At 42.9% G+C, this 19,237-nt stretch overlaps 1 protein-coding gene across 1 annotated transcript; it reads right to left on the bottom strand.

Annotated features, from left to right (window-relative positions):
• Window positions 1-928: 928 nt before the first annotated feature.
• On the bottom strand, window positions 929-18,728 carry LOC114800305 (constitutive coactivator of PPAR-gamma-like protein 1 homolog). Its single transcript, XM_028997476.1, has 17 exons — window positions 17,926-18,728; window positions 15,969-16,215; window positions 15,710-15,792; window positions 14,539-14,667; window positions 14,073-14,163; window positions 12,262-12,359; window positions 11,917-12,167; window positions 10,906-10,990; window positions 10,402-10,611; window positions 7,609-7,780; window positions 7,040-7,289; window positions 6,336-6,450; window positions 5,374-5,583; window positions 4,192-4,384; window positions 3,737-3,875; window positions 3,420-3,513; window positions 929-2,887 (listed from the first exon to the last, which is right to left on the bottom strand). The coding sequence occupies exons 1-17, from the start codon at window positions 18,643-18,645 to the stop codon at window positions 2,594-2,596; spliced, it is 3,381 nt and encodes a 1,126-aa protein (XP_028853309.1). The 5' UTR covers window positions 18,646-18,728; the 3' UTR covers window positions 929-2,593.
• Between the last annotated feature and the right edge of the window lie 509 nt (window positions 18,729-19,237).

A 19,237-nucleotide genomic window follows, 5' to 3' on the forward strand; every position in this document is an offset into this window, starting at 1 on the left:
CAAGTGATTATAGTGACGTTTATTTTAATGTAAATTACTATAATGGCCATTTAACAGACACGTGTCTAATGATATTACAGTTTTTAGTAATAGAGGTTGTCATAAAAAAAATGATCAGATCCAGCGATATAGTAATAACAAAACATTTATTTTAAGGTAAATTACTATAATGGCCATTTAACAGACACGTGTCTAATGATATTACAGTTTTTAGTAATAGAGGTTGTCATAAAATTATCAGATAAAGTGATAAAGTAACAGCAACATTTATTTTAAGGTAAATTGCAATAATCGCTATTTAACAGACGTGTCTGTAATAATATTAGTTTTTACATTTACATTACATTTACAGCATTTATCAGACGCCCTTATCCAGAGCAACTTACAATCAGTAGTTACAGGGACAGTCTCCCTGGAGCAACTTAGGGTTAAGTGTCTTGCTCAGGGACACAATGGTAGTAAGTGGGATTTGAACCCGGGTCTTCTGGTTCATAGGCGAGTGAGTTACCCACTAGGCTACTACCACCCCCCTTTTTAGTAATAAAGGTTATAATTACATTTTATTTTACAAAAACCATACATAATTCACATGGTGTTAAGGGGGCAAATTTTAACAGGGGGGGGGGAAATAATAAATAAAAGCCCTTATTTTAAGCCCTTGTGCTATCATTTCCACCCAGTCCTGTTAACGTGATAATGGCCTTGATGGCCTTCCAGTAGATGGCAGGCTCAGTCTCACAATTTATTACCTATGCGTTGAGTAATAACAATAAATATGCAGAGAAGACACGATTATTTAAAGCAACCTGAATAAAATAGACAAGGAACTGGCTTCAGCAGTAATTACTGCAACCAGCGGCACTTGAGCAATAAATGCAGAACTGGTAAACTTCATCTAGTCAAGATGAACAAACCATGGCCCAAACACTGGATTTATACTAAAAGAATAAAGACTTTTATTAAGCATTGTAAGTTGCATTCAGTTTCCTTCAAATACGCCACACCACAATCCATCAACAATCACTCAAACCCAACAGTAGTTCATTCTTTGACAATCCATGAGTTAGGTAAGAACTCCGATCAACTTACATCAAGGTAACCTATTTAGTCTTGCGGGCGGGGAACTGGGGAGTACACCATATTTCTGATCACTAATGTGCAATGAAAAGCATCAGGAGGATTAGATGGAAAAAGTTAAGTAATGATTCTTGTTTAGAAGTACAATAAGTTTCTTGAAAACACTAAAGTAAACATCAAAAATGGCTATAGGTTTTGCTTATGCTAAACTCTGAATGGGAAGGTCAAGCGCCTGGCCGAACTTGTTTTCCAGCTACGAAAAAAGGGGGGTAAATTTAAGATAAAAGCTTTTTTTCAACAGTTTTTCTTCTTTTTTTTTTTCCCAGAGAGATGTGAATCGCTAACATGAATGCAGAAAACAGCAACAGAGAACAATAATGTATACAGTTATGAGTACACCAGGGTTAACAATATTCAACGTGGCTAGATAATGTTTTTGTAAAAAATTTTTTGATTAAATGCAACAGAGGTCAATAAAATCACAAAAAATTTAAGGATAGAGCAAATCAGTTACTGACTAAACAGTTAACACCGTTATAGGACTATTACTGATCATTTGCCTTTTTTTCATTTTCCAAATGGGCACAGTACTTGTAAAGATGGAAGAAAAAGGACAACATGCATAATAACTACACACCTTTTAAAATTGTGAACCATGCATAAAGTTCAGCGGAAACAGTTGTACTAGGTTCTACATTTGAGTCAAGAAACCACATTGATCACTGATGCATGGCTATTTCAGACACAAAATGTATCGGCATTGCTTTTTCTTTTCTTTATTTCTTTAAACGTCTCGTCGAAAAAATATCTGCATCATTTGTGATTTAATAACCGCTTCTTGATGTGTTACTTATTATATAGCTAAATTATGACATAATGAGATCAGAACTTAAGCTGCTGTATTTAATTCTACAATTACTTAAATTTCAAAAAAACATTCTGCACATTTTAATAACATGTTTAACCCACAATGATGACCCCATGTGAGAAATGTGGTTCTTGGTTTCTCTCTTTTCACTTGTGAGATCAATTCTTGTATAAATTGTGACCCAAAAAAAAAAAAAAAAAAACTATCACAAATGGCAAATATATGGTGCCAAGTACTGGAAGAGTATCTCAACATGTAGGTCCTAAGGACATCCCAATGAGAGTATTATTTTCTGGTTTTAGTATCACAAGAGGAAAAAAACAACAACAAAAAAAAAAACTTAAATGTAACCAGTTTGAGACGTGTAGTTATCCGTGACAAGGGATTGAACCATCTTACTCCTTTATACTGGTAGTAGTTTTCTATAGAACTGGTATACTTGTCATTTGCTTTGTTTTTGAGAGAAATAAAGTCATCACTACTGTTTTTAACTCCCTGGCTTGAAAAAGAGGGATTTTGAATTTCCTTACAGCCTCATATTTGCTTTCGGAGAGGAAAAAATGCACACCAACTGTAGGCTTTCCATCTTTCCAGATTTTCCTAACCCTGAACAACCAAACATCCTTCACCCTCTCTACAAAAATAGGTTTACTCTTCTTTTTTTAAGACAGCGGCGCCCAGAGCTTCGTCTCTGTTGTGCTCGCTGTCTGCATTTAGTGCATTTAAATGAGGATTAGTATTGCACATTTTAGAGTCATTACTAAAGGCACTTTCAGGTTGGTTGGGAGCCCTGCTATCATCTTTGCTCCCATTCAGCTGCTCTGCCTCTTTACCCTCTACACCGTTCTCGGCTGTGGAGCTCTCTGAGGACAGAGACTTGGTCTCCTCCGCCTTGGGCTTATTCCTCTCCTCATTCACCGTAGACGTGTACACCGGCTTGATCTGTTAGGAACACAGACAAAAAAAAGCTGTTCAGAGAAAAGGTGCTGAAGAAAAGCACGAAATGATTATGACAAAACAGTTCTGAAGACCAAAGATGCATTTTGGAGAGATGCTGGGAATTAATAATTAATCACCACTTCTCTTTCATTTTATTGATGCTTCAAATCTTTATATCCTACCATCTCCACAACATGTACTTGTGTTGGTTTTAATCTTTAATATACCCTCAATGGACAATTTGTGTTGCTCATAAGAAGGATGCCATAGTCTACAGTTAATATATAAAGTATATAGTAAATAATCACCACTCACTGGTGAACATCATGCATATGCAACCATCTACGTGTGGGTGCGGCTATATATGTGGCAATTAACAGTCTCCTGTTTCTGCAGTTTCTGACAGCTGATAACAGTGTTATTTGGTAAGGATACCTAATAAATAGCAAATTCGTGTGTATGTTAGTGAGGTGTCCATATTAAAAATACATATTACTGTACACAGTACCGTACCATAGGGATTGTTCTTACACACCTGGTACACCTGACTCTTGAATCCTCTACCGTAGAATTTGGCTCCTCGACCAAATGTCCTTATAACAGGAGTTGAGATCACACCTCTTGGTCGACTGTGGAGCAGCATGGTTAATTCTCACAACCAAAAACACAATATATCAGATCTGATCAGGTCAGACACCTTTTGAAATCTTATTTGTTTCCACTTAATAAAAAGCTGCACATAATAATAATGCTTAGTGCTCATAATCATAATATGCATTAAGAAACAAGCATAGAAAAACAGAAAACTGTAAAAAGAAGTCGATGCAAAAGAGACAAACACTGCTGACCTACCCTCTAGACGGTCCACCCACTGACACCACCTGGATGGGAAAGGCGCCTCGCCCACGGCCACGCCGAGTGCCAGCCCACTGGCCAACCACGGTGCCAGCAATCTCAAGTTTGCCACCCTGCGAGGAAATGGTCTGAAGCCCTGGCAGGGAGGTAAAGGAATCTTACAGCCACATCCGAATACCCAAAAGAACCCCCCTCCATCAGAACAGCACAGCCTGTGATCATAACACTACTACTTCAGACCAATCTGACAGCAGTGCGAGAATTCGGTCATTTAACCTGGTTAAAATGTGACATTTGAATGATTGACATTTCAAAAGCTTTAAGATGCACATTTTTGGTTTATAAGATGAAGAAGTTCTTGATATTCTAGTTATTGTAATGTGATTATACTATGCAGATATGGGCTGATAAAACTCTGAGAAGTTTGATAACGTCAGTACTCCAGCTCTTACCAGGCATTCCTCTGCCCCTGGATTGTGGTGGGGGCATGGGAGGTGGGGGGTAGAAGGTACCGTTGGGGGGATAGAAGGGCATGCCATGCGGTGCCGGCGGAGGGAACGGGAGGTGGTGTGGCGGTGGCCGAGAGAAATTCAGTCCCTCTAAAATACTCTGCCGCATTTTCTCCACCTTGGCTACCAGTTCGTTCTATGGGGAGAAACAAAGAAGTGACAACACCCAATATGCACAAAGTAGTATCTTCGGCCTGAAAAACATAAAATACTTCATTAGCACAAAGAGAAAAAGAAAAAATGTTAAACTAGTCATAACATTGACAGGCAAAGTGAATAATTATGGTAGCACCTTGCAGTGGGTGGTGTTTATAAGGCAGCAACAAGTGGACATTTTGGCCTTGAAGTTGAAAAAAAAACAGTGACAAGGACCAAATTGTGATGACTGGGTGGGCTGGGTTACAGCATCTCCAGAGTCTCCTCAAAATGTGTTTCCACACTGACCCCAAGTTCACCAGCAAAAACCCCTCTAGAGGACATGCGAGCATCAGAACGGAAAAATAGAAGAAGTTGTCCCCTTCTGGGCACAAGATGGCAAAATAATGCTCCATGGGAAGAAGACAAGGCAGCGGAGGAGGCATATTGCTTTGGGCATTGTTCTGCTGGGAAACTGAGGGTCCTGTTTTTGTGTGGAAACTGTATTCCCTGATGGCAGTGTCCTCTTTCAACAGAATAAGGCACCACGCAACAGAATAAAAAATTGCTTTAAAATGGTTTGATGTGTTGACTCCAAATTCTCCACTCCAACTGATCAGATAAGATGATCCTTTATTTATTTGTTAGTTTATTTTCAACTGTGGGATGTTCTGGGAAAGATGGGTTGGGACAGCTTTTGGAGGCAAAATAGGGACCTAGATATTACTTAGGTGTTTGGTCATAAGGTTGTGGGTGATCAATGTCCTAAAACAAATATTTTACACTATCTGGCACCTAGAGTATTTGCATTCTATCATTATAGTATTACTTTAGGCTACCAGTGGTTCAGTTCTTATCAATGCTGGATCCTCTGCCGTTTGTATGCATTTACAAATCAATCATACCTGGCATTGGCATTTTGGACCTAGATCCTTCATTCAATCAGCTGTGTGCAGTAATACATCATACCATAAAGTTATGGTGCTTTACCTGACCATCACAGAGGTCAATGAGGGGGGCTTTCTCCCTGTTGGCCTTGATGAGTTTGCTTTGGAGAAGCTTGCCATCAAAGTACATCCAGGGGCAGCAGTGCTCCCAGGGGATTGGCTGGCCACATGAGTCGTTGGCGAACAGTGCCATGTCTACCCCACTCATAAACAGGGCGGCCAACTGAACACCTCGCGGATCCAGGTTGTCAATCTGAGGACAGAAACATTAACAATGTGCTCAATTACCTTCGTCGGTCATGATGCGCAAACACCGACAAGACCCTTGGTGCCACAGAAACAGGGAGGGACAAAAACTAGGAGCAGCCCAGCCGCCACATCAGTCAACCAGGCTCAAAGCACAAAGCAAGCGTGAGGAAGCCCAACTATTCAATCTGTCCGCAGCAGCGAGCCACTCTTTCCAGCGACGCACAAAGCCAGCGAGAGCGGCCTATAGACAGCCACATTGCACAGCATTCACACCCTGACAGAGACAGCACAGCAAGGACAAACAGCGTGGACACAAAAGAGAAGCGCAGCTCTACGTGGATGGCTTACACAACATCGACAGAATACACTCGGAGCTAATAATTAACCAACTCGGCGATGCAAGTTACAGTAAACCATCCACACACATAAAAACCATCCACTCAGCGCTCTCATACAAGTCATAAAAAAAGATAGATCATCTTTTTTTTTTCCTTCCAGTCTGCCATGAACACATGCTTAGCTTATAAGCTTTGTGTAATGATATGAGGCGTGTCTGGTAAAATCAGTGATCTGGTAGTTTTACAGTAATCCACCCCAGAGGTAATTTGATCCTGTTGTTAATGAGGGTTTTAAATGATATTTGAACCCAATCCTCCTCCTCCCCTTGCTCCTTTACGGATTTCTCAACAAGTGCGCAGCTGACATCACCAGACTTTCACTGGACACCCCTCATATAACAAATGACTACACAATCACCTTCAGCTCCTGCAGCTGGTCTGGTTCATATAGCTTAGGAGAAAGTGCTTGGGCTAGGAAAGCGTCAAGTTCATTACGACGCAAAATTCTTACTCCTGGCCATTGTAACATAAACCTGAGGCAAAACACAGAAGGGAACAATATTACAAAACCAGGAACGGATTCTGAAACCCACCTGACTCTTAGGCTTAATTACAAATAAAAATTCAGACCAAATTAAATTAAAACAAAAATAAATGTTAATAGGGTTAATACTTTTTATCCAAAACCACAATTTAAATGGGCTTTAAATAAAGACTTGAATTGACCAATAATATGTTAATATGATACAGGCAGAGGAAGTAGGAGTTAATTTATTCAACCAAATATAGGCAGTGGTTTTGAACTTTTCAACTGGTGACCCACAAAACAGGCTCCTGCTCTCTTACGAGAAAATATTCATAGATATATGCAAATCTATCTTACCTTCTGATGTACATATTCAATACAATAAATCAGACTGGCACTGGAAATTTTACGCTGACTGGACTAAAGTGTATTCTTGTACTATGCTTTTAAAATGTTGTTTGCACATAATAGCACTTTCACGTTTCTGTTATTAAGTCCACTTTCAAAAATAAATAAATAAATAAATTTTGCTAATTCATTCTCAGATATTTGAAAAACTGTGTCATGTGGTGTCCCACAACAGGGTTCGCTCTCACCGGAGCACACAGCAGAGCACCATGAGGGGTGTGGGAACATTGGCAGGATTCAGCATGGCTGGGGTGTCGGAACGCATGCAGGCCAGGAAGGCCCTCATCCTCCGGTTCTTGTCCTCCACGGCCTTGCCCAGCCACAGCTTCTTCAGGTTGGGGCAAGTCCACTCCCGGAAGGGCAGTGCCTCCACCAGCTCTGGTGTGTGGGGAGACTTGCCCTTATAGGCTGCCCACTCTTTTACGATCACTGGCTGATCTGTGGATTGATAAGTGGCCAAAACACCAAGTTGTAATGCCTGGCAGGTCAGGTTGCTGCTTGTTAATGAGGTTAAGCTATAAAAAGCTGAGGCACAGTGATTTTAAGGTGTAATAACACTTCTCAGAAGTGGTACACTTATTGCAATGTTATTTTCACTACTACAGTGTCACACGTCTGTTCACCCCCCCCATAAAAGTGGCATGGTTAAACAAACCATCTAAATCCTACTGCAAAGCCCATCTGCAGTCTTACGTCTTTTAAAAGGTACCAACAAAATGATAGTGTGGCGATACACTGGTGTTTGCATGTCACTCACACTCCGGGAGGCGGTTTCTCCTCATGGCAAGTCTCTCTGCCTTTTTCTTGGCCTCGGCCAGGCTGAACAGAACCCCGTAAACATACTGGCGGATGGGCCGGAACAGCTGCGCCGCGGAAGGCAAGTCTTTGTTAGCTTCGTCTTCGATGGTGACTGACAGCTTAATTTCGCCCTGCATAGAGAGACACCACCAACAAATACACAATTAGAAGGGCAGGGAGGGAAGCAGCACAGGGCACCTAAAAGATTCTTTTTTTTTTTTCCCAGTGTTCTTATGAAATATGAGCAGAGAAACCGGTTTGACTGCTCTGTAGTGTTCATAACAGAGACTCCAACATGGTAAATGTATACGGAGAAGAAGCAAAGATGCCGACAAAGCAGCTACAATCTTCTTCTAGCTTCACAGCCCGCAGTCATATTTTTAGCTGAATCATTTAGGATGTGCATCAGACTGAGCACCGGCTGGTGAAGGCAAGATTCATTTGCATAAAATTGTGATTTTGTCCCTGCTTTGTTTGTCCATTCACTTTGCTTGGAAATGTGCTGCAAAATTCTTACATAATATGACTGAGTAACTTTGATTGGTAAAGACAGCTGACAAGTTTTTGCACACAATGTAATGAGTCCTCTGCATTTAACCATCACCCTTGGTGAGCAGTGGGCAGCCATGATGGGGCTTTGCTCAGTGGCACCTTGGTGGCCCGGGATTCGAATCGGCAACCTTCTGATTATGGGGCTGCTTCCTTACTTGCTAGGCATTGCCAATGTCGTTAGCACTGCCCCAGTGCACTGTTGTACAAGACTACCCATTATCTTTAATAGCAAATCAAGAAATGACAATTAACCATAGTAACCGGCCACAGCCCTGCTGTAAACACAGGCAGAGGAAATGTATTTAGTACTGGATTTAAGGCGTGGTCATGAGGAAGCTAAGCTAACCAGTCAGGATTTCAGAAAACAACATGTCCTTTCGACTTCTGCCGTTAGGGGTCGCCACAGCAGACCACGATTTGGCAAAGGTTTTATGCTGGACGCCCTTCCAGATGCAACCCTTGGTTAAATCGAGTCCCATTCAGGCTAACTGGTGAACTGTGAAGACCAAAATCGACAAAAATGTGCAAATTCAAATTCCCAGCTTAATTTCAGGTCAAAGACCATCAGTGACCCAACTCAGCAGGATGTCTCACTGTGAAAGTGCTGTCGTACCTCTGCAAACCAACAACTACACTAGAAATCAATAACAATCACACTGGTTTAATGTAACTGCATATGGCACTGATCTGTGTAGCCATTTTGAAGGGATTTATACGGAGAAGACTAAAAGAAGTCCCAGTACGTTACAAAGTAAGCTGTGCTGCACAACTACTTACTGTACTGTGACCGTTGTCAGAGAGAGCATGTCAGTGTCAGTAGGAGTTTTATACAGCTACTCCGAATGACCCACCCATCCGGAGAGGTATTAGCCTAGTGGGTCACAGGCTCAAACTCAACGTACTACCATCGCAAGTTGCTCTGGATATAAGAGCATCTGCTAAAAAGCCTTGAATGAATGAACACCACCCACGCTTGCTCTCACTGGCTATTCACGCGGCTCATCGTTAACAGTGTACATGCATGCCAGAGAGCAGTTCATTTATTGCTTTCCATTTCACTCAGCAAAAAAAAAAAAAAAAAAACTGCTAACCACACCACAGTAACAATGAGGGCTTTGGAAGAAGAACGTGTACAGTGCATCTGAGAAACTTTGAGAGAGCTTGAATGCAGTAAAGAAGATGGTCTTGCACATTTACCAACAGTGTGTGACATTTTCAAAATGGTTAAAACAAGCCTTTAAAAAAAAAAGTCCCGTCTTACTTTTTTTTTTTGCTTTTATATGGGTCTTAGTGGTCCCATCATTCCAAAATTTCACCTTAGTGCAGAGTTATAGCCATTTTTAGCCAGGCACACAATGAGATTTCCTCAGTACTCGCCATTTCAGTGTGTCTGTAGCATTAAATGCAAATGAGGAGAAGAGACGTGACGAGGAGGAGAGCGGCCTGTAGATGTTGAGGCAATTCACGGAAATGACAAACACCATTCACAAACCACAATGTTTGGCGCTGACAGAAAATAGTGTTCCTCTGGCTGGAAAAAGCGTGAGAAACGGCAGGTAACTTTTCCCCTTATGATGACATAATAGCAGAAATTCCAGATCCAGCCGTCTGAGCTGCCACCCTCTGAACGGCGAAACAGAATGACCAAATCGCTTTACAGCCATCACCATTTCTAGCCATTGCAGGACCATAGTCAGATTAGGGGAACTCGTATTAATGTTAAATTAGGGCTGTGCGATATGGCATCAAATTCATATTGCGATATAAATATGCTTCTGAAAAGTTCAATTCAGAAACAGGACTTTTTTTTTTCTTATGTAAAAAGTTACAGATAGAACATTGGCAGCCTTAAAAAGGCAGTATCTTGTGGGCTTTTGATAGTAACAATCACATTCTGTAAAAGCAAAATACCTTCTAATTACTGAATTATTGCTGTCGCCAAAATGAGATTTATCTTTTGCTTGCTAATACCGCCCACCCCTACTACAGCTGACGATTATGTATGCAATTGTAAAGTCTGCCATCATTACAACCATGCAGCTGTCCCTAAAATAGAAGGATAAAAATAGGAGCTAGTGGTGTGACTACACTTTTTATTCAGCCAGAACAGGCTATGAAATAAACAAAACGCTTCCAAAAGCACGAGGTGCAAAACAGACTCTAAGGTCTTTGGATTTCTGTGCAAGGAAACTCTCCTAACCTTGGTCAAGACGTGGTAAATGTAAGGGTACATAAGGCCCTTCTTGTGCCGGTGCTCAGCCACCCGCAGCACCTCGGGGGCCACCAGAGGCAGGGGCGGCGTGGTAATGTCCATGTGGTTCCTGGTTGGCATCGAGAGGAGGGATGGAATCTGTGCGTTCATACCATGAGGACTGCCCACCTCCAGCACCGGACTCTCCGAGGGATCAGACTGGGTACACGGAATACAGGGGGGAAAAAAATTATTACACCATTAACCAAACCTGCAGCCCTGTCTACAATCTTGCAAGATGACAAACAGGCTCTTATCCCTGGAAGAAAATAAAACATAAAAATATATATTAAAAAAAAAATACTGAGCATATCAACTTCTAGCACTTATCAGCGTAGTGCCAGGCTCTTAACTATAACTGTTTATCTTAGGTGGTGGTGGGCAAGTGATGAAAGCATGCAGCGTATGTGTCCGCTTGCTTGAGAACATGTGCTAATTAAAACCACAACTTACTTTAATTTGGTTCCCCAGGTCTCCCTCTGGTATGTTGTCCATCTGATTACCTTGCTTTTCCCATCCCTTATGGTCACTTATATGACTGTGGAGACACATGAACCATTAGCGGTTTTATCGATAAACTAATGAGCTGCAGCCACACAGTTTACGTGGTTTCTTTGTTGTGCCGCGCATTATATTAAAATATGACAGACACTTGATGTCTCTCACTTCTGTTACTTTGACTATATGCAAGAGATGAGAGACTGTAGACGAGTCACAAGGCCTTACAACAAGCTAAGCAATTATTTCAGACTGCACAGCAATTTTTAAATCACATCTCCACAATGATTTCCAAGCAAGGCGATTTATGGGGTGGACTATGGGAGCTGTTTAGGCTCAAGAAATATCTTATTTAAAATTGCTGTTCAATTTCTCCACAAATTATGTGTGTGTATATTTATTTATTCACTTTTTTCTGTGCTTGGTGATGCTCAGACATTTACATTACAGGCCAACAGTTTGGACCCACCTTCTCATTCAACGTGTTTTCTTTATTTTCATGACTAGACTCTCACTGACGGCATCCAAACTATGAATGAACACATGTGGAGTTATATACTGGCCTCCACAGTCACTGGACCTGAACCCAATCGAGATGGTTTGGGGTGTGCTGGACCGCAGAGTGAAGGCAAAGGGGCCAACAAGTGCTAAACACCTCTGGGAACTCCTTCAAGACTGTTGGAAAAGCATTTCAGGTGACGACCTCTTGAAGCTCATCGAGAGAATACCAAGAGTGTGTAAAGCAGTAATCAGAGCAAAGGGCGGCTATTCTGAAGAAACTAAAATATAAAACATGTTTTCAGTTATTTCACCTTTTTTCTTTAAGTACATAACTCCACATGTGTTCATTCATAGTTTTGATGCCTTCAGTGAGAATCTACCAATGCAAATGGTCACGAAAATAAAGAAAACACATAGAATGAGGTGTGTCCAAAATTTTGGTCTGTACTGTAGGTCTGCACTCACTTGGCAGTGGTGCCCGTAGACTCTTCATTCTCCGAGGAGGAGGACGTTGAGGACGTGTTAAAGAACGCTGGGTCCGCATGGTTGGGACTGCTGCCGTGGGCAGGGTTGATGGGCGATGATCTCTCATAAAGTGGCGTGTGCTTTCCTTCGTGAGGAATGTTGCCGAAGCTGTTCTGATCTGGGAGCCCTTTCCCCACCGAGTCCAGCGCCACACCAGGCTCGGCCAGCTGAGGCGAGTAGACATGCTGGACCTGAGATAAGAAAGGAAATGAAGACAAAGGTTTGACACTGTCTGGCGCATGAAAACATGGGCTTCACAGGTCCAGGCCAATTCCAGGAACTCACCCCAGTTTTCTCTGGAAGGGGAGCCTGTGGAATGTTGAGCATTTGTGGAGGTGCGTACTGTGGCACAACTGCAGGCACTCCAAATTGATTTGGTCTGACTGTAATAAAACAGGGAAACAGAGTTAACAGCCATCGGGTTTCCTAAGAACGAGGTGACATTTCTTGATGACAACTGGCTATATTTGCCCATTTAGCTTATCCTAGACACTACTGATTATGTGTGCAGTGTAAACTAATCCTTGTTTCTCATTTGCAACACAGCAGGCTTAACCCGACTGTCTCTTGCTTCACACGTACAATGTGAAGCAAGAGACAGTAAAGTTTTACACCTTTTCAGAATCATAATGATGTTTCAATATTGAAAGATATTATTTTTCTATATAATATTCAGAATTCCAGCATCTGATTAGGAAAATGATGTAGTTTAACCAGATCAAACCACCACCCTCACACTAGTGGGAAAATATGTAGGTTGGGAAAGAAGTCATGTTGCCAAGACATCAAAAGCTTAAAATCACAGCAACATTAGAAACAAATACTAATAGGGCTGTGCGATATCGTATAAAATTAAAATTGCTATATACATTTAACCATAGACGGCAGACTATATTGCGGTTTAAAATTTGGTAAGTAAATTTAAATGGAACTGTTTTTGAAAGGGTAACGTGTCCAATGCAAAGGTACTGCAGCAGGAAGTTGTATAATAAAATTTTTACAGCTACATCAACCTATAGCATAAATGTATACCAGATAAAACAATATCTGGCAATTCTACTGAAAGTTTACTGTGAAAGTTTAAGTGAAATAGCCGCTATTTATATAATGCGAGTGATTACAGAAAATCCTAAAATGTTATGTATTCACTGGTAGAGTTTACATTAAAATAATACCAGAAAATATTTCAAGAACACTATACTTGTTCATATTTTTTTCTTTTTTAAACTTCAATTTAGGACTTTTTAAATGATCCACGAAAAACCCTGTCGTGCGCTCTGTGCTCTCGCCCAAAACTAATGGCTCGTGCTTCAAGTAGACGTGGTTTCACGCAGATGTTGAGAGGGGTGGATATTTATGCAGTAGGTTGGTACAATCAAAATCTCTCCCGTTGCCCAAATTTACAAAGCATACTGATATACTGCTTTCACCGCGCAGCCCTAGCTACTAGTACACAGGCTATTTATTTACAATGTTGTTGTAAATTTGCCTTTAATAACAAGAGATGCACTCATAGAAGTGACTGGGAACCAAAGTGAGAACTGACAGCACTACTGGGAAACCGCTGCACTACAACACCTTGAAGGAGGACCCCTCCAGTGAACCTGCAATGAAACTTTTCAAGCTTTGGCACAGGAAAGATCTTCCAAACTGGCAACAACTATGCAAGGGGCCTTTCTAAAGGAGCCTATTTGTATGCACAGGGCATTACGGCCATTCCAGGCTGCATACAAGGACTGGGCACATGGGAAAATTTCTCACATTGCTGTGAGCTGGTCAGCTCTACAGAGAGGAAAGAGAACCAAACTTGCCTCCAAGCCCTGGCCTTAAAATACAACACATAAAACTGGAAAATGAAAGGGAAAAAATAACATTACACAGAAAAAATGAGTTTCAACAAAAACACAAAAATGAATGAAAAGCCAGACACCCTGCAGTTTTAAGTAAATACAAAAAAAAAAACAAAAAAAAAGCATAAATAAACCTACTAAATTTTCTCAGACAAATAATGACAGTATATCACCTATACAGATGTGACCATGGAGGTAGAGAACTATGCACGCAGCGTATTACAGATTACAGAAAACATTTCTTACCTAAATAAGGACAGAAGTGAGGAGGCTTGCTGGCTGCAGAGTAGTACTCCACAGCCATCTTGAAACGGAGGACTTTGTCATCGGTTCTGGACTAGAACACAATGCAGCCATATAAAACAGTTTACATTTACATTTACAGCATTTATCAGGCGCCCTTATCCAGAGCGACTTACAATCAGTAGTTACAGGGACAGTCCCCCTGGAGCAACTTAGGGTTAAGTGTCTTGCTCAGGGACACAATGGTAGTAAGTGGGATTCGAACCCGGGTCTTCTGGTTCATAGGCGAGTGTGTTACCCACTAGACTACTACCACTACCACAAACAGTTAGCTGGGATGATTGAGGTCTGACCACTTCACATGCCGAGTTCATTTTAATGACAAGGCAACTTTTCAACAACGTTATCCACAAATTTCTAAATTCTGCAATGAAACAAAACAAGCGGGCGGTCAGCTGCAGCAGATAACCTGTGAATGCCTGAAGATGTCTTTAGAGATGGCTTCCAGGTCATTGACATCTTTGAGGTTGCGGACGTAGTCCGCCACAGCCCTTATTACAACGTCACATGGGGGGAGCACGAGCTGGTGAGCACGCACCTGTTGTGGAAAGAGCACCCAGTCACACGTCCAAGAGGTCCACTTACAAAAAAAAAAAAAAAACAGATGCAGATTTTCTTTATGGCTGAAACATCAGACCAATAGGGACCCAAAAAAAAAAGTCTATAAAGCAATATTTTGGGATCCAGTACTGATATGTACAGTATGAAAAATAAACAAGCCACAATTTACCAAGACATCAGTATATTTTCTATATTGTTCTCAACTGTCCTTTAATATAAAAATTGTGACAGAATTTACAGCATTGTTCTGTCATCCTTTGCAAAAAATAATCTAGTCTAATAGACCAATAAAAACCTTGACAGGGCGGTTGAAATGATGAAACTTTTGCTCACAGAGTTACATTATTTTCAAAGAGGCTGTGCAGCTACGGAGGCACTGAAACCCTGGAGCAACATGCTCACGTCTTGAGACATGATGAGAACAAAGTCAATTGTCAGGGTCACAGTCATGAATCCTCTTACTGCAATCTAACTTTCAAATAGTGCCAGATTCAATTCTGTTTCCAGAATCAGAACTATTTTCGCCTGTTTTTGAAAAAGCACATGCACAATAGTTAAGTTATTCTTGCATAGTGCCAGACTATGTTTTATTCTGGTTGTCTAGGAAACTAGAGGTTTTTGCTTCTTACAGTGAGATTTATGTGTCCCTTGAAATTCCAACAAGAATGTAAATGGGATTAAATACTCTTGAGACGAAACCAGAAATCTGTGCATGCACTTCACCTATCCACGAAAATGACCTGAAAAACTGCAGTGGGCGGCCATGACAGGTGCCCGGGGAGTAGTGTGTGGGGACGGTGCTTTGCTCAGTGGCACCTTGGTGGATTGGGATTCGAACCTGCAACCTTCTGATTACGAGGGCTGTTTCATTAACAGCTAGGCCACCCTGTCCCGGCTCGTTCAAAGATTACAAAGATTTTTTTTTAACCAGACTTTCGAGATACCAGAAAAACTGGCTTCAGAACTCACACACAATTGACTTGTTCCTTACTGACCACCAAAATCACTACAAACCGTACCTTCAAAGAAGCTAAAGGGTGCTCTGGACCAAGTAAACTCCAGTGGAAGGCAGCCAAGTCTTCATCAGGCAGTACGTGATTACCTTCAGGAGCAAAGAAAGGAAGATGGTTTGTACCTTAACGTTTAGAAAGGCACGTTTCATTGCAAACGTTTAAACATGTTTAATAAGAGCAATATAAACTGTCCCTGCAATACATCATCTGGCTCTACCTCTAGCCAAGCAAAAACATTCCAAACTTAATTCAAACTTGAGCTCACCTAAAAGTGAAGCAAAAATGACAAAACGATTTGGATTGAGGTCCAGCTGCTTGGCAACTTCGTGCATCAGATACTGGCTGGTGGTGAGGCTTTTGCCATTGCGGCTGAGCTTTAGGGCATGGGCACTGAAATAGTAGGGGATGCTGCAGAGGGCATAGTCAGAGTCGTAGGCGACCAAGCCATGGAACCCATTCTCTCTGTATAAGGCTATCACTTCCTGATGGTGGTCTTCAATGCTCTGCACAACCTGAAAGGTATTGCAAGCACAGGAAAAAGCAAGTTAACGCAAAGCATTGTGAAACTACAGTACAGGCCAAGAGTTGACACCTTCTCATTCGATGTGTTTTCATGACCATTTACATTGGTAGATTCTCTCTGAAGGCATCTAAACTATGAATGAACACATGTGGAGTTATGAACTTAACAAAAAAAGGTGAAATAACTGAAAACATGTTTTATATTCTAGTTTCTTCTAAATAGCCGCCCTTTACGCTGATTACTGCTCTGCACACTCATGGCATTCTCTCGAAGAGCTTCAAGAGGTCGTCACCTGAAATGGTTTTCCAACAGTCTTGAAGGAGTTCCCAGAGGTTTTTAGCACTTGTCCATCTGGATTGGGTTCAGGTCCGGTGACTGTGGAGGCCAGGTCTCCACTTTTTGTTAAGTACATAACTCCACATGAGTTCATTCATAGTTTTGATGCCTTCAGTGAGAATCTACCAACGTAAATGGTCATGAAAATAAAGAAAACACATTGAATGAGAAGGTGTGTCCAAACTTTTGGCTTGTACTGTACATCTGAACTCCTTCAACCAAGGATCAAACTATAGAACAATCAGAAGACCCCGTTTGCACATAAAATGAATGTTGAGTGACTTAAAAAAAAAAAAGATATTGGTCGTGAAGGTTACATCAGCAGTGTTCACCGCACGTAGCAATAACGCTGCAAAATGGTACATCGTGTGCCCAGACTTCGGTCACATAAGCCTTTGCCCACACCAGATCGCCCATTTCAGAAACAAGCCCTCAGAACATGGTCAGGGCCTGCTTGTTCAACTGTGGCTGTCGGCACAGGGGTGACGCGACAGTTCCCGCAGAGAGCCAATTGCAGTCCAGCGCTGGTCTCCACGCGACACACACCCAGCAGCCTATTGCAATGGGATAAAGGAGGGACTTCCAGTGCACGACTGTTTTTTGCATGCTATGTGGAATTGTATATTCCTCGCCCTAACGTCTATGCACTTTCTGGAAAGGAACTGCACACACGTGCATGTGACAGTGTAGGCAGTGCAGAATTTTGTCGTTTGTGCTGCAGTTGCTTGCTTGGACACATAATCTATGAGGGATTAAAAAGTGAGGTGGGGGTGTGTGTGTGCCATCATCATCATCATCATCATCCGCTGCTAGGACCTCGGTTTAATTTGCAGATGCAAAGCAAAGGGGCCGGACCAGAATTTTACACGGGCAACCAGAACATTTTTAACCGCATTTAACGACGATTTCCTGGCGATGCATTCAAACGAGAACCAACAACTACCTGTTGGCCGAACTTGGTAAAACGTCAATGCACTCCCCACCTCCCACCTGACCGTATACCCACGCCCGCGGCCGAGGATGCGGCCCGCAACAGGCGCTGGTGCGAATGTGCACATCGGGGCACGAATGGCAGCCCGATCGCAACGCAACGACGGAATTGGCGAGCCTGATAACACGACAACTGACCTTGGCGCTCGGTGCCGTTTCTGCAAAACACTAACGTGCGAATGAATGAATGACTGCGGGTGCAGTGAACGCATCTAGACCCTCACGGACCCTCACTCCACTTGGCCGGAGGTTGGCCGGTTGCCTGAGGAAGGCGGACGGGTCGACAGCGGCCGGCCGAGAGCGGCTAACCGGGTGTAGCCGCTCGGTGCTAAGCTAACCGCCCCACGCCGGGAGAGCCGGTGGCCGCACTTACCCCGATGCGGAACCTGAGGAGGGCCAGGCGGATGCAGTGGGCCATGCACACCGGGGGAAGGAACCAGACCTTTGGCGGCGGCGTGCCCTTGTTCTGGACGTGGCTGACGATCTGCTGCGCCGTCTGCCTCTCGTTCACCTGCCGCTTGACCCATTCGTGCAGGCGGCCCTTCTCCAGGGCGCCATTGAAGCAGACCAGGAGCTCGATGTTCCCGTTAAAGCAGGCCTTGGCGAGGGCGGCTAGGTACCGGAGCATGTGGTTCCACTGGCCCCCGCTCACCCAGTCGGTGTAGAAGCCGCCGTACAGCCGGTGGAGGCAGTTCTCGGCGTCCACCAGGAGCCGGAGCGGACCCTGAGGCGGTCTCTGTCTGCCGCCGCCAACCAGGCTTCCCCGGGCTAGCTTCTGGAGCTCCACCGGCACCACGGCGTTCGGACAATGCTTCTCAATGTATTCCTGAAAACCTTGCACGCCCATGATATCTTGAAAGGAATATTTTCCGGGTTCGTAAGAAAATGAAAAGCGTAAAGTACCTGGATGAATGTGTAGAGTTGAAAACAGCCTCCCCCAAACACAGAAAAAAAAGACATATACTGATGAGGTTGTTTTTTTTTTTTTTTTTTGAAATTGATAAATCCAGGATGAATCAAACCGGGTTGCTACAGATGCGTGTGTTGTTGTTGTTGTTGTTGCTTTTTTTTGGTGAGTTCTTTTTTGGTTCATGGCAGCGAGCCGCCATGTGCAGGTTCACGGAGCCATGTCTCCGGTCTGGACGTGTCTGGTGCGCGGAGGGAGAGGAGCCCGGTGACGCAGGGCACGTACCGCGCGCAGGGGAGGAGGAGCCAGGTGACGCAGGGCACGTACCGCGCGCAGGGGAGGAGGAGGAGGAGCCAGGTGACGCAGGGCACGTACCGCGCGCGGAGGAGGAGGAGGAGCCCGGTGACGCAGGGCACGTACCGCGCGCAGGGGAGGAGGAGGAGCCACGCTCCAACAGTGGGCGCAGTTGTATGACAATACATAGGAGGCACTGTTGCATTCGGAGCCGCGGCCTAATTAACGTTGCGTTGCCAACTATTAACGTGGCCGTTTTCCCCGGTGAGGTGCTGAGAATCCGCCTGTTTTGGTGCAGTGGAGGACGAGCAATGAAATTCAAGATTTATTGTCAGTACAACAGTATACACATGTTTCACACAGAACCCCCATCTATAAAAAATATATGTATGAGTATGTATATACACTAAACTAAACTATACTAACTAAAACTAAAGCTTAAAAACTGTAAATGTTTCTCAAGATATAGAAACGAAAGGAGTGA

The sequence above is a fragment of the Denticeps clupeoides genome, chromosome 12, assembly GCF_900700375.1.
Source record: "Denticeps clupeoides chromosome 12, fDenClu1.1, whole genome shotgun sequence".
Lineage (NCBI taxonomy): Eukaryota > Metazoa > Chordata > Actinopteri > Clupeiformes > Denticipitidae > Denticeps > Denticeps clupeoides.